Below are 26,506 nucleotides of genomic sequence, written 5' to 3'. Positions count from 1 at the left end.
CACTCACTCACTCACTCACTCACTCACAAACACCGTTGTATCACCTGATATATATAAGCCTTAAACCAGTGGGTCGTTAAAGTTTGACAGACCTGCAATATCCCACAGCTGTAGCCGGATCACAGTGTTACTGTCCCACTGCAACACCTTCAGGGCGAAGTCCACCCCAATGGTGGCTCGGTAGTGCTGGGAGAAGATCTGATGCACATACCGCTTGATTATGGACGTCTTCCCCACTCCTAAGTCTCCGATGACCAGGACTTTGAAAAGAAGCTCCTGCTGCATGGCTGCAGGCTCGGTGATATTATGAAAACTTTCCGAAGGATGCTGAGACACATCAAAACCACAGAGCAGCTACAGTAAAGGCATTTCCTTCCGTCCTGCTGCGAACCGAAATATTATCACGTGATCTTCTATCGTCGAGAAGCGGTCGCACTCGTCTGCAATCACCGGAGTCCAACAGTCTAAATAAAATAAGGACAGCGTGAGTTCGCTTACTTCAGAGCAAACTGCAAACTTCAGCAGAAAACTCGTGGTGCGTTCACACACTCCTCGTAAACATAAGCTTCATTTTAAATTCCATCTGATGTCTTTAAAATATTCGAATAAAGCGACTCTGCAAATAACAAATTAATATCTGTCATTTAAATGTCAGGAAGTTGTGTAAAATGGATCGATGACGTCTTTGGATGTTTTCAATTAGAAAAAAATGATCGATTTAAGCTGAAGTTAGCAAATATTAGATTGTTTTACTATTTAAAAAGCAGCAATAAATGTTTTCATGACTAAATAATTTCTGTAGCCCTACATCGTGATTGCACGGAGTGTCCATCATGGCTAAAGTCAGACAGCACCGTTATTGTAATGGACCCGAAAACCAAATGCAAATCAAAGAATCCAAACTTGATTTCAGGCTAATGTGTTGGACTTTACTTCTGAACTGAATGGAGTTTTCAATACCAATGAATAAGATCAAATAAAACGCGCAAATGCGCTTTAGTCCGATCAGTGCTCCATGCTGAGAAAGAGCACTGCAGGTGCCATTTTTCTTTTGTGAGTGTTGAGATGAGAAGTACAGAAGGAGTTGGAATGTGGTACTTCATGATGAAGTCAGGGATAACAGAGGTATGTGAGGGTGGTGCAGGTCATGTATGAGGAGAGTGGTGGTGGACTGGTGGGAAAGTCAGATGGGTTCAGGGTGGGGGTGGACTATGATGTTTTGCAGACAACATTGTAATCTGTAGTGAGAGTAGGAAGAGGGTGGAAGCGAGGCTGGAGAGGTGGAGGTGTGCTCTGGAGAGAAGAGGAGGCAAAGTTAAAGAGGCAATTTTTGGATAGTGGTTATACTGCATATACTTATTTTTAGTGTACTGAAATGCAGTTTAACAAAAGAAAATACATTTTCTTTATAGAAGTACATAGTAGGTTAAAATGAAAATACTCCAGCAAATATTGTACTTATAGTACAAGAGCAAATAGAATAAGTTTAGTTGTTTTCCACTGGCTGATCATTCGCTGTCACCCTGGAGGTCTAGGGGGGAAAAAATTATAAATATATTTTTGTAAGTACTAAGTACTGATATGAAATAATCGCATGTGTGTTCGTTTCTTATTTACCGTTTTTTTTCTTCCGTATAGCACGTGAATGCATCGCCCCGGGAATCTGCTGCTGCGCTGCTGTGCGCGCCATTACGGTAATGGTACTGATGAGGGCGAGGAAGAGACGTGAGTGCGATGCTGCTGCTGTGTTCTGCTGCCATTTCATCAGCGGATCATCGCGGAAATATCAACAGCCCCGCTGTAATCAGCCAGAAGATCGGATCACCTGTCGGGCCAAACACCGCTCACCCTGTTTTCACCCTTTAAACCGGCTCACAAAGCGATGCTGCACCGGAGGCCCTGCTAATGCTCTGTATGTTACCGCCTGGGGTTTTCTGTAAGCAACAACAGAACCAGTGCTAGATTAGGGGTCATTTTTTTCTTCTTTTTTGGAAACATAATCATCAATATGGGGTTTCTTTTTTTCAAGTACTGAGCTCTGAACTTGAGGTAGGTCACACTTTATTAGTTGTTTAATTTAATTGTTGTCCAGAAAAATAATTAACTAAGTAGAGAATGCTCATTGAGCTAAGAGGGTTGGGCCTTGTGATCAAAACAAAAATAAAATAAATAAAGAACCATATAGTTTGTTGCATCATTAGTAGCACAGGACGCCTTCTTCTTATCTATGGTGATTTTTAAGCAACTATATTAAACCTGAATTCTGGCTTTATTCAAGGCCTCATTGTGTGTTATTGCTCTATAACAACCACTCTGCTATCCACATGGGGGCTGACTACGCCACTGTTTATTGAGTTGGAGAGGAGTGGCCTCCCCCTCCCTCTTTCAAATTAGATCACCCATCTGTAAATCACATGGCCACTGCTGAGACGCTATGAGCCTATTATTCCCATGTTTAGAGGAAAGCCATAATCCCAAAAAATATCCTTCTAGTCAGCACAATCTCGGGATTAAATGTAATGTTTGATCTGTTTAAACTCATTTAAGCAGATCTTTTTTTTCTGAAAAAGACGGAGGGGCTTGTGGAAGCTTTAAAGTCTGATGTTTAATCTACAGCTGTTTCCATCCCCTTTGAAGGATCCAAATTTGAAGACATGAACAGCAGGATTTTAATTGATGTTTTAGATTTTATATTTACAAAAATCCTTCCATTAGATGATGTAAAATATTTGGTTTTGTGAGGAGAGGATGCTCATTTCATTTTTTTAAGAGTCTCGTTTTAGTCTCAGTATTGGGCTTACTGTGGGTGACCCTGACTAAGTGAGTGGGGGTTTTTTTTTGTCTTGCAGAACTTATTTCAATGAGAAATGGAGACTATATGGCTTTACCAGTTTCGTCTGATAGTCATCGGAGACTCCACAGTCGGCAAGTCATGCCTGATCCGGAGGTTCACTGAGGGCCGCTTCGCACAGGTGTCAGACCCGACCGTCGGGGTGGACTTCTTCTCCCGTCTTGTGGAGATCGAGCCGGGGAAAAGAATCAAACTTCAGATCTGGGACACGGCAGGACAGGAGAGGTTCAGGTAAAGACAGACTCCTGATTTCTTTCTCATGTGTCCACAAAAACTAGATTTTGGACTATAAACAAGACTCTCCTCATACTTCAAAAGCACACACTACACATGCTTCCGTCAGATGGGCATTAAAGCTCAGTTAGGCCACGTTAAGATGACATGTTTTGACATTTTCCTTCATTAACATTACTGCATGAGTTCTCTGTCCATCTGCTGTTAACACTAAACTAAAAGTTTATTAGGTGAAAACTATCTCAACCAGATGGGTAATTAAGCTGTTTAACCTCATTTGAAAATTAAAGTTTATATTTGTGATCATTTTAATATCTTAATAAGAGTCAGAGAGAGGATAGGGAAGCCACAAACTTTGCTCTTTTGGTTGGATTGGATCACAGTGGAGGGGGGGGGAGACTTTCAGCTGCTCCTTTATTTCCCAAAGGGGTCGCCGCAGCAGATGGATCCGCATGTTTTGTTTGGCACAAATCTTATGCCGGTTGCCCCTCCTGATGCAACACTCCCATTAATCCAGCTCAGGACTGGCACAGGCAGTACACCAGCTTGTGTTTCCCTGAGGCTGGTTTGGGTCTTTTGCTGGTCTCGAAATAAAAAGAATCTACTTTTGGCAGCTCCCTTATTCAAAAAGTGGTCGCCACAGCGGGTAGCTCTGCATGTTTGGAAAGAAAAATAATAATTAAAAAACAAACAAACAAACAAACAAAAACTAAACAAACCAAAACCCCAGAATATCTCCAGTCTAATCCTTTTCTGGGTTTAGAATTCACATTTTTAATGATTTGGCAATCATGGGAAAAAAAACAATTCATGAAGTCATGACTATGTTTTTTTCTAAAGGGGTCACTTCTAAATATGTAAATTCAATGATATAAAATATTAAAACTTGCAGCCAAATGAAAACAGTCCACAAAATACAAATAAAATATTAAAAAGTAGATTTTTTTCAACCTGATGCTAATCACGTGTTGAAGAAGCTGGAAAGAGTTGTATATAACAGTATGGCCTACATTTCCAGCTGCCAGCTTTTTGATTCATGCTGATATTGTGTAAACATGGAAATCAGAGTGTATTTTTAAAAGAAAACATTTTTTAAAAAATGGGGGAAATAATTAGTTGATCCCCTGCTGAATTTGTGAGTTTTTTCACTTACAAAGAAATGAACAGTCTCTAATTTTTATTGTAGTTTTTAATGTCGAGACACAGAATATCAATACAAAATCCAGAAAAAACACATTCAATGAATGTTATATAATTGGTTTGCATGTCGCTGAACTGTGTCATGATGGACTGACCTTTTGCAGCCTCACAAAAATTTGCTTTAGAAGTCACGTTTACAGGCCCGTGCTAAGTTTGCCGGTGAACAAATGATTGAGAGAAGGCTTAGGAGAAAGTGATGTGATCAGGTGGTCTTTGGCATCAACGTTACCCTTCGTGTTTGGATGAAGAGAGATGTTGAGTATGATTCAAAGAATACCATCCCCACTATCAAGCACAGAGGTGGAAACATTTTTCTGCTAAGGGTACAGGACAACGTCACTGATTTAAAGACCAGAATCTTGGATGAGAACCTCCTCTCAGCCAAAACACCAAAGATGGGTCATGGATGGGTCTTCCGCCATGACAGTGACCAAATGTGTCAGAAATAAGGACGGACAGAGGTTCACCTGTATTCATCTGCAAAAGAAAGAAAAGAACAAAAAATCGGTACAAATTGTATAACGGTAGTTTTGGTTTTTTTTTAGCAAAAACTACTCAAACAGATGCAACTTGTTCATTTGTAGGGGACCCTTTTTTTCCACTGTGGGTGTGGTCTTCTGCCAGTTATTCACGTCTGCATTCCTGCACACCTCTTTCTGTGCAGGTCAATCACCAGAGCCTACTACCGCAACTCAGTGGGTGGCCTCTTGCTCTTTGACATCACAAACCGCCGCTCCTTTCAAAACGTCCACAACTGGCTGGAGGAGGCGCAGAGCCACGTCCAGCCGCACAGCATCATCTTCCTGCTGGTCGGCCACAAGTGTGACCTGGAAGCCCAGCGTCAGGTGACTCAGCAGGAGGCGGAGAAGCTGGCGGGGGCCTACGGGATGCGCTATGTGGAGACCTCTGCACGGGAGGCCATCAATGTGGAGAAGGTGTAGTTTTTGTTTGTTTTTATTCCATATGTAGTTCATCTTTTTTTTTAATTGAAAAAGTGGGATATTATAGGAAAGGTTCTGCTTTGCAACAATAATATGGGTGGTATAAATAACTACAGGAGCACGAAGAAGACTGTCTCTCTCTGCCGTCTGCATGCAGGGTGTCTAAAACAAAAAGAGGTACTTTTATTAAAAGTAAGCAGTGATGGTGAAATAAGTGACAACAATTTGAAATATTCAATGCAAAACTCCTCATGAAAATGTTGGTTCTCTTAGACTTAAAGATGCATAATCCTAATACGCTATAAGCAGCATATATTGACATTTTTGCAGTTATTTTAAGAATTAATGATCAGAATAAAACATAATCTCTGTTGCTGAGCCTGCTCGTGATTCCTCCTCCAGGCGTTTGTGGATCTGACGAAGGACATCTTTGAGCTGGTGCGCAACGGGGACATCAAGATCCAGGATGGCTGGGAGGGCGTCAAGAGCGGATTTGTTCCCAACACCGTCCACTCCTCTGAGGAGGTCACCAAGAGCAGCCGGCAGTGCTACTGCTGATTCGGCTGCAGCACATTAGGGTGAGAGGTGGTAATACTGAAGTGGACTCCATATGTACAAGATCTTTTTTGCCATGGCTGCTCTCAGGCCAGTTTTGGGGGACTTTAATGTTTCCCCTGCTCAGTTACATACTTATTCATATAGACGTTATTTTAACATTCAATTGCCTGTTTAAGGCTCAAACTTGGGGCACTTTGTTGATGTTCCCAACAGGTGTAGAAGCACAAGAAGCATCCTGCCACTTCATCTTTCTGTGTGCATGCGTGTAACTCTAGTCATCCTGCTGTCTTTGCAGCTGCTACTGACACTTAAGCTTTACTCCACCTTTGGCCTTTTCTGATGTGTACAGTTATACTCCAGTGGCCAGTTCCGTTTCTCTAGCTGCACATGTATAAAAGACTATCAGTGTAGTGTATTTATACTCTTGTGTGACTTTAATTTGATGAATTTGATGCCACGACTGAGCCACGCCTCTTCCTTTTTTCTGGAAATGCCTCTGAATATACCGCAGCCCGTTGTGGACTATATTCGGCTGGAGAGAGGAGGCAGAAAGAGGCAGCAGCCTCGCCGACTGATTGTACGCCTGCACTACAAATCTGAGTGGCTTAACGCATAAAGAAGGTGGAGGTCGGTGAACTCCAAGCGAACCAAAGTTTCAGATGTCTCGTTTGTTCACCTGAACGCGGAGGAACGAGTTTGCACTGTGAAAATGATTAATGGTACATTTGTTCTTTGCTGGAAGAAAAACGTTACTGTAGCTGCTTATTTTAGCCTTGACGACTTGATCGATATGGCAAGTTCTCAGTTCACGTTTACTGCTCCGTGTTGGGTTACTGGTGAGAACAGGTGAGAAACTGTCCAAAAGCCTTTTGTATAGATCCCCATAGTGTTCAATTTGAAATAAATATAAAGTCACAGTAAAAAGAAAGTGAAGCTTCCTTTCATTTCTAAGGTTTTGTGTGTCAGGATGTTACTAAAAAATCAACTGGTCCCTTAAAGCCCCTAAAATGAGGCTAAAACTAACAAAAAAATCAACCTCAGGTAATCCAAAAACATTTATTTATCAGCAAACATTAAACAAAAATGCAGACGCAGTGTGTGGAAAATCAAAGTACACATTTACTGCTTCCACAGGAATTAACAAGGTAAGTAGCAGCAAGGAGTTCTCATTAAAATGCCCTGATTAATTGGTCATCAGCTGGTATAAGCACCACTATTAAAGCACATGTTTTGATAGTTTGCAGATCTGGAGCATTCAGGTACAAGGTAATACAATGCCGAGGACAGAAAGCATCAGCAATGAACTTATAAAATCACTTGTTGCTGCCCTGGAAAGAGTTATAAGATCACTCCAATTCAATTGCATTGATATAGCACCAAATCACAACAACAGTTGCCTCAAGGTGCTTTATTTTATAAGGTAAGGACAATAATACAGAGAAAACAGAGAAAAGTCCAACAATCAGATGGCCTCCTTGTGAGCATTACAAACAATTTGAAGTCTGTCATCCCACCTGAATGTTTTCACAAGTGCAAAACATTTAGGTGAATGGAGACCACAGCAAATCTACCCCAGGGTCAGACTGTACAATGCTCAGAGAAAAAAAACAATGTTAAAATTCATGAAAGTAAGCTTAGAAAAAGACTGAACAAGTATAGTTTGTTTGGAAGGGTTTCCAGCAGAAAGCTTCGTCTCACTACAAACAACATGGCAGCACAGCTTCAGTTTGCAAAGCTGCACCCGAACAAACCACAAGACTTCTGGGACAATGTCCTTTACAGGCGAGACCAAAGTGGTGATGTTTGGCCATAATACACAGCTCCACATTTTGAGCAAACCAACCACAGCATGTGAGCACAAACAACTCTTAGCAGCTGTGAAGCACGGTGGTGGAGGGGTGATGATCTGTGCTTCTTTTTTCTTTTTTTGAAGCTGCGGGACCAGGCGCCTTGCAGTCTTTGAGACGACTATGGACTCCTCTGTTACCCAAATGTTCAAGAGACAAACGTGAGGCCATCTGTCAGACAGCTAAAGCTTAACAGAAATTGGTTCCTGTGACAGAAAAATGACACCAAACACTTTGGGTGATGGGACCTTAAAATCCAATTTATCTAAGTTTATCCCACATTAGATTTTATTTCACGGCGTCTCTGTAGCTTTCACAGCATCCCTTTTAAACAAACGCCCAGAGGTTTGTGCTGTGAATAAACACAGGAAACAGACTAGCCCACAGCCTGTGCGGCTCACCTCACTGTGTGACTCGATTAGAATACAGTGGAAAAAAACAAGCAACCATCTGGATGGAAAAAAACCAGACCATTGAGCCGTGTCTGTTTCATCATGCATGCAGCGTGTACATCCGTGAGTAATGAAAAGGGATATTATTGGGAAAAAAATCAGTGTAATGAGATAATGAACATACATTTGAAATGGATAAAGTAACATTTATAGTTATTTTATTTTTAGATTCCTTCAATATTATTGTTTGACACATACATTTAACACTATTTCTTCCTATGAACTGCTTCTTAATTCATTCAGTACTTACTCAGTACGAGTCTTTGGAGTCTGTTTAAAATTCATTTATACACTCAGTCCGTTTAATTGAAAATTTCCAAAGACAGAAAGGGCTTTTTCCTTTTAATCTTTGATATATTGTAGGTAACTCAATAGTTGAAGTTTCACTGTAGGAGCAGAATGGATGAGAGATGTGAAAAATAAAACGAAACTGCATGTGAAACACAGCACAAAGGAAAAAAACTGACAGATTTAACTTTTTTGGTGGCATTAACCATCGAACAGGCTTTCATATACATTCAGCTGTGTGTTCTTCCTTTGAGCTCTGACGTCTGAAGTGTAAGGTGGCGGGAAACACATTTATATCACATTACACTAAACGTGTGAATAATTTATTTGTAACCAAATCCTGACAAGGTTGGTCGTTTGATGTTGTTGTGGCATTATATACACCTCAATCGTCACTGGAAATAAATGCCTGGAAGTGAAAAGGTTTTTCTTTGGAGATTCGCTGTTGTGCAGGTTTTCAAGCTTACACACAGCTTTGCCACAGTGGTTCATAGCTGTACTGTTTCCAGATTGGCACATTGCAGTGTGCGACCACTAGAGCGCAGCCTTAGTGTGTCGAGAAGAGAGAAGGGAGCAGCTCTTATGCATTTTATAGTGTAGAGATTTTAAAAAAGACTCTTCTTTCTCCAAAGGTTACCAAAGGTGAGACAAACAAAGAAGTTAAAATCCACATTTTTGTTGTGATTTTCAAATTCAGTCGCATGGAAAATGTAAGTGCAACCCTACATCTATCACAGCTTCAAAGCAATAAAACGAAACATTCCTCCCGGGGAGTAAAAGATGGAAAATGTCGCATTTAAATCTCTTAGAGTAAGGACGACTCACTGGAAACTTTATTAAGTACACCTGTTCTTGTTGCTTGTTAACAATCGCCCAATCATGTGGCAGCAACTTGCACGTAGACATGCTCAAGGCAACCCGCTGAAGTTGAAACTGAACACCAGAATGGGGAAGAAAGACAGGCTGGTGTTTCAGAATCTCCTAGTTTGCTGGGATTTTCCATTTCTAGGGTTTACAGAGAATGATCCAAAGAAAAGGAAATGTCCAGTAAGTGGTAGCTCTCTGGGAGAGCATGCCTTTTTAAGTAGCAAAGGTCAGAGGAGAACGGCAAGAGAGCTATTAAAGCTGGTAGGATGGCAACAGTATCACAAATAACCGCTCATGTCAACCATGGACCCTTTTCTGGAGAAATGTGATCAACAGATCAGAAATGATCGGTGCTGAACAGTTGATTGCTTTTTTAAACAGAAAGGAATCAGAGAGCTGAATGATCTGCTGATCAGTTGTCTTTTAGTGTTATTAGATTTGAGTGCTGCGTTTGACACTGTGGATCGCTGTATTTCTCTGAAGCATCTCAAATTTCTGGTTCAATATTAAGGTGGATTTATTCTTATTCACAGGAAAGGTCTTTTACTGTAGTCACTTGGACGTGATGTCACCATCAATGGAAGTTAAGTGTGGGGTACCTCAGGGGTCTGTCCTCAGGCATCTTTCTTTGTACATGTTACCCTTGGTATATGTCATCCGCGGGCATAGCACAGCATTTTCACTCATACATTTCTTTTAACCACAGTAAAAATCTTAAAGTCAGTGCACTGAATGACTGTATCCAAGACATTAAATTCAGCATGGCACAGAGCTTCCTGCACCTAAATATGGATAAAACAGAATTAATGGTTATTAATTCCCATTTTAGCTTCTCTTCATTGGTTATCTGTTAATGTTAATTTTAGAATTTAATTAAATATTTTATAGTTGACTCTTAAAGTGTATTTCGAGTCATAAGCTCAGCTGAGGCTCTGCTGGCCATCCCACAGTCTTAACTGAGAACCAAGGGTGACCATTCTTAGGTACATGGACTGCTTCTTTACTACAAGCCTCGTTCACCCATTTCTATACCCAAGCACGTCGTACACACACACTCACACACACTCACACAGGTGGATTAGAGTTCATACTTTGAAATGCAGACGGGAGTAGCGGGGTATCACATATACAGAGCCCACTTCCTGACCTACAGCCAACCCAATCTCACTATTGAGGTGATGAGCTCACTGTCATACATCATTCTTACAAATCCTTCTTAAAGACATATTTTTATGAGCCTTTTGTCTCATTTCACTGTTGTCCTTTATAAGCATCTTTTCCTGGTGTTCATTTTCAGATGTATCTAACTAGTTTGAATTTATTCTACATTTTATTTATTCCTCGCTTTTCTTGTCAGAATTATCATACCTAATATTTCAGTTTTCTCTGATGTTTGCAAGGCAACAATACTGCGTAAGTATTTATTGGCGTCTGATGGCTGCAAAGCACCACGTAGCAAAGCTCAGACCATCTCAAATTGGTTTTGGTAATGCAAATTGTCTTTGAAGTGCGGGAGAAGGGCAGCGAGAACAAGGAAGCTCCTCACAGAAACACCCCAGAGAGGTAGTGGATTTGAATCCAGGACCTTCTTTCTGTGAGACAACAGTGCTCACCACCTGCTGAATCCATGTCATGAATACTTATGACAGTGCTGAAGGTAAAAGGGGATCTAACCTGATACTAGTGAGGTGTATCTAATAAAGTGTCCAGTTAATGTCTTATTGTCAATTCTTTTGGTTGCAGTGATTATCTAATGATGCAACGAGGTAATTCTTACCGAACCGTCTAAACTTTTTGAGCCGAAAGTGAGAATTTAACAGAGTAAGAATTTAATTGGCTAAAGTTACCAAGCTGGTCAAACTGCCTAAAAAGGGTTGGCACCTGGCATAACTCATAAAGACTGCATTGTTGACATAGTTACGTGAGTCACCGATGACTCATGGAAAAAAAACAAAAATGTGCTTCAGTTGCCTCCAACACAGCCAACTCACACGGACATCTTTCTACGAAAACCAAGAAGTGCACAAGACAGAGACGTTAAATCAGGTGTGATCATCAATCACTTTTATTTTTTAAAAAAGAAAACAAACAAACACTGAAAATACAGCTACATTTATACATGGCAGCGATATGTACAGGATATAAAAGAAATATTTTGCTGCTGTTAATGATCCAGCAGTGAGAGAGGGGATGATTGTTTTTCCTTTTGTGAAAGGCACAGGAGCTGGCTGTAAAGAACAGAGTGACACGAGGCACGGCCGCATCACAAAATACTCCCGGTAATGAATTTCCGGCAAGCAGCATTAAAATGTAGAGCGGGGTTTACACTAAAAGTACTGACTCTTAGCAGCCGCAGCGCCTTCCACAGGCTGACAGATGGGTTTTTATTTTTCCAGGCACCAGTTTATACTTCAATAACATCTAAAAATCCAAATCTACTCCCCTCTCCACTAATTTTCAAGTTCTGTCATGTCTTATGGGAAAGTGTCCGCTGGGACCATCTTATCTGAAGAAAGTAGGGTTTTTTTCCCCCCTCCATGTGGCTTCCAGCAGCACAAGCATCAAGTGTTCGTAAAATGCCTTCAAGTGTCATTCCAAACCCTCACCGTATCAAATTATAATTGGTCATATTTTAGAGAAACAATTCATATAATTTACAGCATTATACAAATAAAGATACAGTTTTAAACAAATACTGTACACTCTACAGTAAAGCACTTTACTAGGACCCCCCCCCCAAAAAAACAACAACAAACAAATACTTTTGACAATAAGTTACTGACTATTGACATGGGCAAAGATAGGTTTGAAAAATAATTTATAGACCAGCTTTAAGGGGTCACTCCTTGCTTCTGGAAAATGCACGGGTCCCAAAAACTAGATCATTTGGTCGGCAAGTACAATTAAAATCATGTGACGATTGACGACATTTTTTCCAACAAAGACAAACAAAAAAAACCCAACCAAACAAAATAAAACAAAGCCCCCAGGGAACGGCACTCTAAACTGTACATGTAATGATTAAAATACGTTAACATCTAAAAAGCAGACTGACTGATTAAAGTTGATATGAAAAGGGGAAAAAAAGAGAAAGCAAACAATACTAGAAACATTTAAATATTAACATTTTATACCAAGGAAGAAAAAAAATGCAGTAAAATTAAAGTTTAAAATAATAAATGTGATGAGTACTCAACAGACAAAGCTGCCAAGAACAAGTTTCAATTGAAACTAAACAAGAACCTTTGTGAAAAAAAGGAAACAAGAATACTTATTTTTCACAAGGAAGTAGAAAGCAAAAGAAAGGTGACAAAATAAGAAATAAAAAAAATGTGTTATAGTAGTGATTGGATATGGGTCCTTTATCAGAAAACAACCCCAGCTCCCAGACACCAAAATACTCGCAGTATCCGTCCATCGCAGGATCGGACGACGAAGGTAAGAGGCACACAGGTGCAGTTCTGTCAGGAAGTCTACGCGGATCATTTAAATTCATAGAGAGCTTTCCATGGCATTGGAAAAAGCTCTTGGGTGGGAAAATAGACATTTGTAACCAAACAGATAGATGATGGGGTATCCTCCTCTAAATACCAGAAAACAGAAGGAAAGACAAAACAAAAATCTCACAACTCCTGCTTTCCTTTGTTACCTTGACTTTACTTTCTCTTTGTTTACAACCTGTATTTACCAGGTTCAAATCAAAGGCCTCAAAATGTGTAAAAATGCAGTCTACATGCAACCCCCCCCCCCAAAAGATTTCTAAAATAACATAAAACAGGCGCATTTAACCGACTCCACAATGATTTCGTGTACACATGCTGTAAGGTGGGTCTCTGGGAGTTGGGGTTGGAGCAAACAAGGGCGGTAGTGTCTTTACGAACTCCTTAAAGCTGCACAGTGAGTAAGATGGCATCCGTCGCGTGCTGCTGACCTTAATGCACCGATGCAAACAAGCAGGGAAGGTGAACTCTACAGAAAGATGGTTAACGGACAGATGCGTCTACACCTTCTGCTTATTTTTTTCCTTTCTAAAAAGGGAAAAAAAAAGGAAAAGAAAACGTGAAGTGTAGCTGACAGTTGTAAACTGACTGGCTTAAGTCATAGTGATTTACACTGTGGTTCTTTGTGGCCGGATGGGGGGGTTGGAGTAACGGAAAAGGAAGCAAACATGAGAAGTGTAACATTCTTCCAGTTTACAGCTTCTGATAACTGAAAACATGAACTCATAGGTGTTTGTTGGGTCCATTCGAAGCATTTTCTCATAGGCAGCGAAATGTCTCCAGAGGGCTATGGCTAAGGAGAAATGGGTTAGAACGGGCACGTAGTGAGAAGTGGCTCCGCGTGTCTAACCATCAAGTTAAATCAGCCTCTAAAAATCAGAGGTAAGATGTGTGTCGCATTTTCTTGCCTCTCCTCCTTCAAACCCAGGGCAGTGTTCCAAGCCGCCTACACTGCAACATTTGGCGGTAACCACATGGCCAAACATGAGTGTGGAAGTTCTGCAACGCTCCCCCAGGTCTGTGCCAGTCTGCATCAAGGGCTGCTGCCTGCTTCCACGTCACTGTTGGGGGCACCCTTGTAAATTGGGGCATTGTTCTCCACGGGGAGCTTGTATTTGCGTGGGGGTGGCTTGTTGCCTCTTTCGTTGCTGTTTGTAATGCCATAGAAGAAGTAAATGGCAAAACCTGAAGGGGGAAGAAGAAGAAGAGGCGGATGGAAGTTATAAAACGGGCACATTAATGTGGGGCAACAGAAGGAAGGACAGGATGTGTAGCGCTCGAACGTACCCAAAGCCATCCAGACGGTGAAGCGGCACCATGTACCCAAGTCCAGCTGCATCATGAGGTAGATGTTGACGAAAACACTGAACAGGGGCAACCAGGGAAGAAGAGGAACCTTAAAGAGACAGAGGCCAAACTTAAGACACTTTCTCAGATAACATCGTAACAACATGTGCCCAAGGTGTCCAGTCAGTCTCAGAAACAACAACGTCCTGTGCTTCAAAAAAATGGAAAGTTACCTTGAAGGTGAGCGCCTCTTTGCTCTCCGGCTGCCTCCAGATGATGATCACGCAGACGGCACAGAGCACAACTAAAATAACGCACGGCACCACCACACCCGAATATCCAGCGAGCAGCTCCGGCAAACAGTTGGCCAGGATGACGCACAGGACAGTCATCAAAATCGCTGCAGGGAGAGCAGAAGATGAAGTTACTTACACCGGTTACTTCACCTAGTTTATTCTGATCTAAATCAGATGATGAGTTTGTAAGCTTGTAGCTTTCCCATGCGATTTAGTTTGTTTTCACACAGAGGAATTCTCAGCAAACTCCAAGCGAACCAAAATGCATCACTACAAACCACGTGAGTGTTCAGACAGCTCATTGCGTCCGTGCTCCGGACTATGAGACAACATGGAGAACTTTATGTTCATTTCACAGCTAGCTGCTAGACCGCACAGACTTTTAGATATCTGTAGCACCTTCCCGCATTGAGAATACAAAGCATATGTGGCTATGGGGCGTTCTGTTAGGTAGTAGGTTTGGATCACATTCATGGACTGAACACAGCAGGTGTGAAACCACCCTAAAACTCCAAAGGAAAGCATATATTTCATCACACTTTATTGTTTTAGCCTTCTCGCTCACACACTTACAGATGACAGCAGTTGTAGCGTAGACAATGTTCCCAGACAGGACTGTGGGGATCTTTCCACTTGGGCAGAAGAGCAGCTTGAAGCTGAATGTCTCTTTTAGTGGCCTCTGATCCATCTCCATGTCATATTCATCGCCACTCTCCCCTCCACTCACAGGCATCTTCTCCGATTCCTCCATAAGCTTCTCCAGCTGGCTGGGTGAATTTAGGGTACCTGGCTGATACCTAGAAACATGAATGAAAGACTTAACATAGACGTCACACACAACTGCTTCTGTTACTTTAAATATATTGCTTCCTGTTTATTGCTACTATGAAAATGAGCCCACAGCCAAGTGAGAGCCAGTAAAGCTTCCTTGCCTTCACCCTTGTTCTTTGGATCGACACGGATTATGATATAACTGTGCTTTTAAACTTATGGGTGCTTGCCAATGGCATTAGTGCATCAGCTGCTACAGAGTATTTAACACATGATTACCACTTCACAAGCCTCTGTGTGAATTTGATGGTGGAGAATAAAGGTGCTTACCTGAGAATGAGGACGCAGATGGCCACTAAAGAGTACGCCAAAAGGGTTCCAATGGACATGAGGTCCACCAGAGCTGCCAGGTCGAACAGAAAGGCCATCAGAGCTGGAAGGAGAAGTAAGACCAGATCTTAGACAGCTGCAAGCACCAAAAAATATCAGTATTTGCAAAACTAGTATTGATCTTGACATGTCAGTCTGTGAGATAGGCTGCTAGACAGAGCTGAGGCAGCAGGAAGCTCTGTGAACTTGGAAAACTAGCAACAGATACTACTGGTAACAGGAGATTGATACCAGCAGTATCTGTACATTGATACAGCAAACAAAGAAACAAAACAAACAAATCTGCGTGTCCAAAACATGAAGAGAAATATGCCCAAACATAAATGTCTCTGAAAGTTGTATCTTTATCTTACCTGCAACAATACCAGAAACAATGGTAGCCAGGACAGGGGTCTTTGTGCGAGCGCTCATCTTAGACAGAAATCGGAACAGCAGCCCGTCCTCTGCCATGGCGTAAATAACACGGGGCATAGGGAACATGGAGCCCAAGAGGCTGGGGGAGGATTGGAAGTTTGCATTAACATTTTACAGTCATGTGAACATAAACATGTTAGATGTTTTGGGTTATGCCTTCCTCACCTGGTGGACAGAGCACAGAGAGAACCGACAGCCACGATGTATCGAGCAGGACCCCAGCCGACAAAGCTGAAGGCCTCGGGCAGAGGACTCTGAGTGTTCAGCTGGTAGTACGGCATCATCATGGTGAGAGCGGCAGACACGCCGAAGTAGGCGAAAAAGCAGATGAGCAGCGAGGCCACGATGCCAATAGGTATGGAGCGCATGGGGTTCTTTGCCTCTTCGCCTGAGGGAACACAAAGCAAGAGAAAGATGAGCGGGATCCCACTGGCGCGCCTAAATAACCCTTGAACGTCTTGACAAAAGCTGATTATGTTAGCGTGTACTATCCAAGGGCGGGGTTTTCCCCACACACCAGAGTTCCTGGCCTTACAAAGGAAAAGTTTTATGTAACGCAACACTCTTCAGAACCATCAAAACTACTTACTTGTTGTGGCAATGCAGTCAAAGCCCACAAAGGCATAGAAGCACGTGGCTGCACCGGACAAAACTCCGTTAAGTCCAAATGGGGCAAACCCACCAGTGCCGTATTCCTCCTTCAACCTGGGAGGCAGATGAGGAGAAACATGAAGTTAAACAATAAAAGAGGATTGAATCAGAGAAGTAAATCAGCCATCAAACACTCACTTCAGCTCCCTGCTGCCATTGGTGCTGTTTATGAATTCCCTGTAGTCGTTCTCTGTGAGGTGCCAGTTATTAGTGTCCCCTTTAACGAAGCCGGAGATAATAACGAACCCCAAAACCACCAGATTGATCCCAGTGAAGATTTTGTTCACGAGAGCCGACTCACTCACGCCAAAGGCCAGAAGTCCTGAGGGCAGGAAGTAGACGGAGACAAGAGAGAGAAGCTTCAACAACACATCCTGCTACGTGGGTGGACATTTTCATACTTCACTTCCAACAAACCATCAGTCAGCGACACCAATTCATTCTAACACTGCTACTGGCAGGCCACACTAGCTGTGATGTTAGTGTGAAAACTGTTGTCTGTTGTGCAATGATTTGGATGCAATGATCGCAATCGGCTACTTCAGCGCGGTGTGCAACGACCAAGCTGACAGCCTAATTTTAAATGAGAAAAGTACTCGATATTGGAGGTTTCAGTGGGTCATCTTTGGAAGAACAAACACACTTGTATGCATTAAAATGCTACTAACAGTAAGGGTCTGATGCTCAAACAGCTTCATGAGTTTAAAGCAGTTGAAATGAAGGCGGATAGCCCTTTATTGGACTGCTCAAGTTTTTTTATATCCCAAAAATGTCCTTATTATTGAGCAAGTTATCCCCTCATAGCACTAAGAATAAGCAGACTCACCAGTGAGCAGCAGCACCAGGATGAGGGCGAACAGGTCCGGGTACTCTGCCAGCACCTTGCCTGGCACCGTCATTGCCATGGAGGCTTTAAAGAAGCCCGAGATCTTTTGTTCCACCAGGTTGTCAAAGGTTGAACTCCAAGCCCGGGCCACACTGGCTGTACCTAAAAGAAGGGAAAAAAAATACCAGAGATTATTTAAGAATATGGTGACAAGATATGACTCCTAATGTGTGGATTTCTACGGCACATGTCAGTCTAGTGAAACTGAGGCTCACCTATGACATAAGACAAGATGAGATTCCATCCTGTTATGAAGGCCCAGATTTCTCCGACTGTCACGTAGCTGTACAGGTATGCGGAGCCCGTCTTAGGGACACGGGCGCCAAATTCGGCGTAGCACAGGCCGGCCAGCATGGAGGACAGAGCGGCGATGAGGAAGCAGAGCACGATGGCGGGTCCCGCCTTCTCTCGCGCGACCTCACCGGCGAGGACGTAGACACCAGCACCCAGCGTGGAGCCCACTCCCAAGGCAATGAGGTCCAGGGTGGACAAGCAGCGGGCGAACTGGGTCTCTACACTTGACAAGTCTAGTTTCCTGCGACGCAGCAGGATTTTGCCAAAGGTGGACAGATGGCTGGCCATGTTTGCTGTGACTGTGTGTGGGCGCAGAAGCAGGCTATGCGTTTTAAATCCTTCTAGTGTGAGTGCGTGTGTGTGTGATTGACACAGCTTAAACAGAACACGTGTGACCGGCAGGTACGGGAGAAGTTTGGACAGATGGATGGGTAAGTTACTCGTCAAGTATTGCTCCCTTTGTGTTCGTATCAGCCAGGCCACAGTCGCTTCAACACAGAGATCAGGAAGTAGCAAAGGCTGTGGTCACAGAATTTAGCAGCAGCAGATTACCTGTGAGGAAACACAAGAAAACAAGAGCTCAAAACAGGGCGCTATTCAGTACGAGCCAGAGCTTACGCTTCTTACAGCTTCTTGTGCTTGGCATGGTGCAGAGGGATTATGAAAACCTCGCTTTTTCCAAGTAGCAAAGTTGTTTTGTTTTTTTCCCAGGAAAGTGTTTAAACTGGCGGAAAATATATCAAATCTTGCAACACAATCGCTCCCAGCTGGGCTACAAAAATAAATTGTATCATATGCAATGTCTCGGCAGGTTTTTAGGTGTGTTTCAAGTGAACCGAGGTAGCCCCGGAGATGTTGCAAACTGCACTGGAATACTACCACCTTTTAAAGCACAGTTACACATCACGAGACACAGTGGGACGCAACGGAACCATGAAGACAAAAGAAATCCGAGCGTTAGCCTGTTAGGCTTTAATCAAATCTCAAGTTTGCCTGGACAAATAAACCTTCCATGGTGCACACCCCAAAAAATAATAAATTCTTTTGATACAACACCTAACCTTATTCCTCACCACTCCCTTACTGCGAGAAAATACCAGGAGTCAACTAGCAGCTAGAGCTAGACGGGGAAACGCCTGGGAAAGTGTGTGCAGTGGTGATGGGGGTTGGTCAAACGGAGGACTACAACTACATAGGTTCCAACACAACCTCGTGACAGTGCCGTTTCACTAATCAGAATGTAATACACTGTTTTCACTGTTACATGCATTATCAGTGATCTGATTGAGAAAAATAACACAATGAACCACCCCGAAGGACAGTTGTGGGTTGGTTTGCCAAGATCTCACAGGGTGAAAGATAACCATTACACCAGTTTCTTCGACACACAAAAGCAGCTTCATAACATGCCAAGGACACTTTATGCAACATGTAACCTAAACAGACACTGTTTTTCTGTTTGTCTGAGGGGGACTGGACACGTTTTTATTGGCAGAAGCAGGAATGACGTCAATAACTGAGTGAATGTAACTAAAAATCTGGGGTTACTGACACGTGTACATGTCAAAAAAGTGAGTGAAGGTCGAGGCCTGCAGTTCAACAACCTTTTGGTCGGTACATACACTGTGTGTACAAGCAACACCCTGAACACTCCCAAAAATGTTGCTTGACCACCTTCAGTCTTATTTAGATTATTCAGAGTTCTCATACTGCCGTTTGAGTCTGAAGTCTTGCTTTGTAAAAGTAGTTGTATTAGTAGTAGCAGCAGTAGTAGTAGTAATATGATTATCTAAATAAGATGTCTTTTACTCCAAATGGAAAGCAGAAGAGAGAAATCCATGTGCTTAAAAACTGGTTAGACTGGTTTTGGCTTTACGCAGCACTAACAAAATGCTAAATGTCAGTCTTGCAGCTCTTGCTGAGATTAAAAACAAAATAAAACTGATCGCCAGCAGCCAGGACTCACTGTCGTGCTGCTAACTCATGCAAGCTTTTCAGAAGTAAAGTGTCACTTTGTGGGGTTAAAGCTGTCAGATGTCCACAGAAAAGCTACACGGAGACCAGAGATTTGCAAATCGAGAAGGGTGTGCGACAGAACGACAGAGTGTGACTTGCAGGAAGTAGCAATCACACATTTGTCTTGTCTAAAATGGCTCAATGCATCATGTCGTCGTGTTGTTTTTACACCCTTTTTTTTCTTCTTGGATCTGGTTTCTGCAGCGTCACTGAGATTACAGAGAAATATTAAACTTTACATGTTAGATGTACTCACTCTCTGTTATTTACAGTAAACAGTCTTGTACGCACATGCAGGTCCACGAGGCAAAAACATGCTCAGAGCAATAAGAACGCTGTAAACTTTTATCTTATCAGCAAAATACTACACTTGTATGGTTAATCATTAACATTTCAACAAAATAATATACTGGACCAAGGTGAAGGATATTGCATCATGAGGCATATCTACTTATCCAAAAGAACAGAAAATACAAAAACATTGAGCTTCTTGGTGATTAAAAGCTCACACAACTCATTAGGGCAGGGTTTGACAAATTTAAGTCCAACACTGGGCCCACAGGCCGCACCTTTAAACTATAAGATTTGACAAACAATAATCAAGAATAAATAATAAAGAACAATCAATGAAACATTCTTTCTTGGTGTGCAACTGATCTGCAGGTTCTCCAAGAGAAGGGCTGAAGTCAGGATTTTGAGGGCGGAGCAGCGTTAAAAGCTACGCGTCTGAGGCTATTACTGCAACGACACCCGATTCTTTCCCATGTCAGGCCTTTCAGTTACTTCACAGATCAGTCTGTAAAGAGGAGGAGGAGATGTGAAATCCTAACCCAGCGGCAAAGAACGGACTGAATCAGCGGCACAGTGAGGACGGCCGCATCAAAAACGCCCTTTAATGCCTATTAAGTGTGTAAAAAACTGAAGACTGAGGGCCACACAGTACCATTTTGAGCAGTGCTGTTTAAGTGTTTTTGTCCTCCACCGTCTGTCCAATGAGCTTCAGGGATAAAATACATTTATAAAAATAGGAAAAAGGTCCCCTGCTCACATCATGAATGTATTAAAATCTCTACTGCTTAGGGTGAAGTTCTCAGAGTGAAATTGAATCCATGCTGAGAACGTGACCACTAGAAACTAAAAGAAAAGAAAAAAAGAAAACAAAACCCAGACATCAATGGGAAGCTTCTGAAAAACTGCAGATGCTCAAAAGAAAAAAATCAAAAATATGACTCGAGAAAAAAAGAGAATCGAGAACTACGGCATGTACAGTGGACTTTTGAGGCTTGTGCTTCTTTATCTTTCTGCCTTGAGAACTTATTTCAGGTGTACAATTTCATAAAAATGAAAGCAATGTACATTCAGCTGTGGCGGCATTATGATCCAATTTTAGTCTTTTTCCTTTTCCCCAGCTCCCACGATGTTTCAGCACAATGACAATATTCTATTAATACTGCAAAAACAACAGAAACGGACTATCAAAGCATTTCTAGGCTTACTATTTCAAAAGAGAATATCCTGTCTGGTACAGTTAAGTGTTGGGAGAAAAAACTCAAAACACTGTCAAACAATGAAATAAAAACAACACAGAGAGCACCTGATGACTGCCATAATAAACACTCTCCCCTCTGAAGACTGATGGGAAACTGGTACATGGTGGAAATGCTCCCGCTCCCCACTTGGTGTGACATTCCAGCAGCATTTTCCACTCGCACACCAGGAACTGAGATCTAAGGTGCTCGGTGTCCTGTCAATAAACATTTATTACCAAACTACTGTGCCCGACGGGCCTTAGATCTCCTCGGGGGTTCACCCAACGCTACACGGGACCCTTCAGTGGGGACAATGGCAACCGTGCAAAAGGGAATGATTTTTTTTCTTTTTAGGACACACATACACGTGCGCTCTTACTGTTTGAGCATAATTAAGGGTGGTCTCATTAAAACAAGCCACCATAGCCCCGGATGCCACCTCTGTCACGTCAGCTTGTTGCTAATCTTTCCCTTGTGGTTTTCACGAGGGTGCCCGTTTGTGCAAGTGGGGCAGGTTGTGTGGAGGTGTGGCTCACAAATGTACCCTCTGCATGTTCCACTAGCCCACACACGCCTGTATGAAAGACTAACGTTATAACCAGCAGGGGTTTTTTTCCTCCCTTCCCCCCCATGCTCCTGCTATTAAAGTGAAAACACAAGCATTTCCCTGGAAAGCCAAAGATGATGCGTGAATCTTGTTGCCAAGATCACTTCTGTGTTTGTTATCGCTTTTTTAAAACTAAGCTTGAGCACGGTTGTTGTTTTTTGAGGACCAAACTAAAAGGCTCTTTATGCTGGGGGACTATGACCAGCAGCAGCTCTGGCCAACAACGGTCCGGTTACAACAGGCTTCAGGGATAATAGTCCTGTTACTTGACTTAGCATTGGCGCAAGTGCTTCCAAGGACTAAGAGGATTATTTGAAGTAGTAACAAACCTGCTAACCTCATTACAACCTGTTGCTGCTCCTTATTCTATCCTCATGAGCAACACATGGCTTTGTTTTGACTGCCACTGTTGACAAATAACAACTGCTGCTGATAGTGATACCAAGTCAAGCTGTGTCTTCACTCTATGCTGCTCACTAGTTTGTGAAATCCACTGCTGGATTTATATAGCAAAATATTGCCAAAATAATCCACATCTTTAGTGTCATTCCTTAAATATCAACTTCAGTTAATCTGTGGAGTGCAGCAGTTGAACAAACACCAAGTTCACCTCCCTGCAAAGTGGGGCCGGATCTATTTGGAGTGTACACTGCATCGCGGCTTGCTCTACATCCTCTCAAACACGACACAGTGTTTTTATTTCCCGGCTGCTTGAAGACAGGAACAGTACATTTAGACTCAGGGACAATAAGGATGATATGAGGTGCACAGCGGGTTAACAAAAAGGCCGAGTGAAGAAAGAAACCATGGAGACTGAACTGAACAACCCCACAGATCACCTGGCGGGGAGACCACCCCTCTTGCCAAAAACCGGACTTGCTGTGAAATGGAATGTGACAAACCGAGAGCCTGCCCGCTTTCCCATGACCACTGCCAACACCATTAACATCATCAGATATGACAAGAGCAGGACAAAACTACCAATTTGTCACACACTCACGCCGAAATGTGCCGCATTGTAGCACGACAGACGTGCAATCTTTCTTGAGTTTGGCAGCATTTGCACCCCCCTTCCCCTGTTATTGAATGTTTTTATTTAACCATAATCAAAATGTTCCCAGAACATGTCACACGAAGACCCTTTGATGTGGACTAGCACACACCCTTCCTGCAATGACACACACGTGCACACAAAATTTGTGCTTCACTTCAATTTATGAGCATTTCATTCAAACAACCAATAATGAGAGAAATCATTCACTCTGACTATTACAGCTTCACACTGCTGCAGTTTATCGAGTACACCCTGCTGTAAATCACAGCTCTGATGGGTTTTGTTAACTCTGAGAGATATTAGTAATATTTAGTTTGATGCAAATGGCGTGAACAAAACAAACAGAAGGAAGCGTCCCACAGAAGCTGGACGGATACCTCTGAAAAAACAACATTGAATTGAATAGCAACACAAATCTTACAGCTCAATTTCTTTATTGTCCCACAAGGGAAAATTAGTTTAGCAGCAGGATAAAAAAAAAAAGTGTTGTTATGAGTTGCTATGTGTTGTTATTATATTATTATACTAAAAAAATGGCGACTTTATTGTGTTTTTTCAAAACCGAATTTCCGCGATCTCCGTGGTTTCCTGATTTTTTTTTTTGCCCCTAAAGTAACGTGACATTCTGGTACAAGGTTATACAACCTGACCCCTTGAAACCACAATAACGCAGTCAAGCAGGTGTGAATACTCTCGACACACTCTTATCCGTGTCTACACCCTTGTCTCCAATACAATTAATGCAGTTGATCATTAGTTACTCCAGCTAAAGCTTGGCTTTCAACTGGCTGATGCAACACAAATGGCACACCTTCCCGAGGTGACATTGCCACTCGCGCACGAGGTTACCAGAAAATAAATAAATAAAATCACGAGTTTAAAATTGTTTTACCCACGAGCAGTGCCGACGTTGTTCAGCTGTCCATATGGATAAAATACCCCATCTGTCAAGCGACCGAAACACCACTGACCTATCTACGTGGCTGGGAAGCTCTCGTGTGGTGCCAGTGTTGCTTTCAACAATATAGGAAGTGCAGCAATTGGCTTTAATACATTTCATACCTGACGCAAGAAAGCGGGAAATGGCGGTGGTTTTAACGTTGGTGATCTTTTTAGTGCGGCGTTAGGGCTCAGGCTTGGATTTAACAATCTTCTGGATAACGTTTGCACATATAAGTAAATATTGCATTGGTATTCAGTGATTAGGCTTTACAAGAAAAATCTTACAAATCGAGTTCTTGCAGTGGCTCTGGTTGGGTGTGGTCAGTTTAAATATGCACGTGAACTAGCCAAGTTGTTATTATTATTTTTAAAGATTAGTGTTCTTTGAGAATAATGCATGCGATTCTCAAAAATTCGGCGCTACGGGGGTCTTTAAAAGCACCATTTACGGTCATTCCACGTCTCTGTAGCACGCTAGTAGCACGGCGTGCTAGCCCACCACGACCAAAACAATGAATGAAAACCACGATTAATAACACGGATAAGCGTCCGAGTGTGCTGAAAAGAAGATGGAAACCAATTAAACACATTTTCCACAATGGTCGCCTTTCATTAAGTTTCTTGTTTCTGCTCGGTTTTCCGGGTAACGTTTCGCGCAGACAGCTGACTCCCCGCTCAAATGACAAATTAAAGCGGAAAGTACAGTCAATAACCGGGACACGTTTTCCACGCTCGGTTAGAGAAAAAACACATTGAAATATTTGACTTTAAAACATAATAAAGCTGCTCAAGAACAGTGTCGTCCTGGTCTTGTTCAACATTGCGCCAATTACATCCGACAACACACGAGGAGGATTGCATCAGTTTACTATATCGTAAGCAAGCTCGATTTTAGATAGAAAAATGTCACTACAGTACATCTTAGATTAAAAACGCGTTTCTGTTGTGTTAAACAAAAGCCGACGTCGTTACCTTTAATGTCTTCTGGTGGTTTTAAAGTGAGTTGAGAGAGGAAGAAAGACGACAGATAGGAGCGCTGGTGTCGGAGCAGATGACGAAACAACCCGCTCGCTGGTGCGGTTTTTACCAGTCGCGAGAGGATGTGTACAAGTGACATCATCACAAGGTGGAGCTTTCCACTCATGAATGGAAGTTAGATGTCTGTACTTTCTGAAAACACAGTAGTGAAGTAATCTTTACATATTAATGTATATTGTATACTTTTATATACTTTATGTCGCCTACAAGTGCTTTACAGACCAAATATCGGGATAAACAGAGAGACTGTATATGAGCGCATGCTGTAGTAGCGATGCCCATATTTGGACGCCCCTCGTGGAAAGCTATGTATAGGCTGTGACTCCGACCTTGCACTATATCCGCTGCTTTGTTTCACAGATTAAAAGAAAAAGGGGGGAAATATAAACAATTTCTTTCATGTGTATGTGCACTTGGTGACCTGCGCATTCTTGAAGGTCAATGGTGTCAAATAAAGTAATTTTAGCTCGAGCTGCTCTTATGATACACACTTATTTAGGTTTAATTATGCAATAATAATTAAAAAAAATGTCATCTCACATGTGGCCTGATGAAATTCAGATAATCAAATTATGTTTCTCTGATAGTCTGTTCGCTGCCTCTTTGCAGCGTGTGTGTGTGTGTGTGTGTGTGTGCACTGCAGTTTACAGTGTGTAGCTGCATGGATGAGTGCTGGTCTTTGTGGCATCATCTGTGACGTCTGATGCAACGTGAAGACCGAGTGGCATCAGAATTAAAGAAATGCCTCGCAGAGTGAACAAAATTTCTCAGTGGTAGCTTTGAAAAAGTATAGAAGATAGCTCAGTATTGCATCAGGCGGACTTTACAGTATAATGCTGATCTTAGGAATGGCACATAAGCAAAATATTTCCACTGCTGTGACACGTGTTTACATCCTAACCCTCTTCTTGGACACGAATGTCATGGTAACTTGGGGCTTTTAAGTATTTTTTTTTTAAATTTGTTTTGTTTTCTTGTTAATTGTTCTTTTTTCACAGTGGAATGATTGTACAATATACAAATTTTAAAAATAGGAACTTTGTCTTTTAACTTGACGATGGCAAAGCCTGTTCTCATTGGTGAGGAAAGACTTTGTCAGTGGATTCTAAACAACTCAAGGATCATCAGTTCAAACAAATCTAAGTGTGAGATATTTGGATGTGTCACCACTTTGTTAAGATCTGGAAGAAAACCCAAACAGTCACCCTCAGATGAGAGGAAATCGATTAGGATGTTCAGAAACAACCCAAGAACCACCAAGGCTCAAGCCTGCCATTATCTGGAAACTGTTGGAACAGCAGCATCACTGTTCACAGTGAAGTGAATTTTGTAACACCAGGGGCTGAGAGGCTGCCGACCAATAAGAAGACTCATTCCAAAATTAGAATTTTCAATTTCAAGTGAAATTTCTGTCTGACCGCATGAACAAGCCAAATGTCCTCTGGAGAAAAGTTTTATGGTCAAATGAGACAAAGATTGAGCTGTTCACAATGAAAAGAAGTATGTTTGGAGGAGTAAAGGTAAGGCTTTCAAACCTAAGAACACTGTACAAACTGTGAAGAACGTTGGTGGTAGCATCATGTGCCTGTGTTG

General features: G+C 42.1%; 3 protein-coding genes across 5 annotated transcripts in view; 1 reads left to right on the top strand and 2 right to left on the bottom strand.

The window, feature by feature from the left end:
• The window catches only part of rab38c (RAB38c, member of RAS oncogene family), a 4,979-nt gene extending 4,681 nt beyond the window's left edge, over positions 1-298 (bottom strand). The window contains exon 1 of the mRNA XM_005727816.2: positions 93-298. Within this exon, the coding sequence (XP_005727873.1) occupies positions 93-285 (193 nt within the window). The 5' untranslated portion in view covers positions 286-298. The remainder of the gene's footprint in view (positions 1-92) is intronic.
• Positions 299-347: 49 nt separating this feature from the next.
• On the top strand, positions 348-6,701 carry LOC102204373 (ras-related protein Rab-39B-like). Its single transcript, XM_005727817.2, has 5 exons — positions 348-535; positions 1,639-2,049; positions 2,850-3,082; positions 4,950-5,220; positions 5,629-6,701. Exons 3-5 carry the CDS (start codon positions 2,868-2,870, stop codon positions 5,782-5,784), a joined length of 642 nt encoding a protein of 213 aa, XP_005727874.1. The 5' UTR covers positions 348-535; positions 1,639-2,049; positions 2,850-2,867; the 3' UTR covers positions 5,785-6,701.
• A 5,670-nt stretch (positions 6,702-12,371) lies between these two features.
• Positions 12,372-24,952, bottom strand: slc7a3a (solute carrier family 7 member 3a). Of its 3 annotated transcripts, none has more exons than XM_005727813.1 (12): positions 24,848-24,952; positions 17,649-18,279; positions 17,374-17,535; positions 16,686-16,869; positions 16,486-16,601; positions 16,062-16,284; positions 15,836-15,975; positions 15,423-15,525; positions 14,895-15,118; positions 14,259-14,425; positions 14,026-14,134; positions 12,372-13,923 (listed from the first exon to the last, which is right to left on the bottom strand). In XM_005727813.1, exons 2-12 carry the CDS (start codon positions 18,013-18,015, stop codon positions 13,772-13,774), a joined length of 1,947 nt encoding a protein of 648 aa, XP_005727870.1. In that variant the 5' UTR covers positions 18,016-18,279; positions 24,848-24,952; the 3' UTR covers positions 12,372-13,771. The 3 variants fall into 3 exon arrangements, with proteins under 3 accessions (XP_005727870.1, XP_005727872.1, XP_005727871.1); XM_005727815.2 differs by lacking the exon at positions 24,848-24,952 and adding an exon at positions 23,826-23,978; XM_005727814.2 differs by lacking the exon at positions 24,848-24,952 and adding an exon at positions 23,830-23,978.
• Between the last annotated feature and the right edge of the window lie 1,554 nt (positions 24,953-26,506).

Source organism: Pundamilia nyererei, unplaced genomic scaffold (genome assembly GCF_000239375.1).
Source record: "Pundamilia nyererei isolate P.nyererei 1_Seehausen unplaced genomic scaffold, PunNye1.0 scaffold00026, whole genome shotgun sequence".
NCBI classification, from domain to species: domain Eukaryota; kingdom Metazoa; phylum Chordata; class Actinopteri; order Cichliformes; family Cichlidae; genus Pundamilia; species Pundamilia nyererei.
This window is presented reverse-complemented; position numbering and strand designations above follow the sequence as displayed.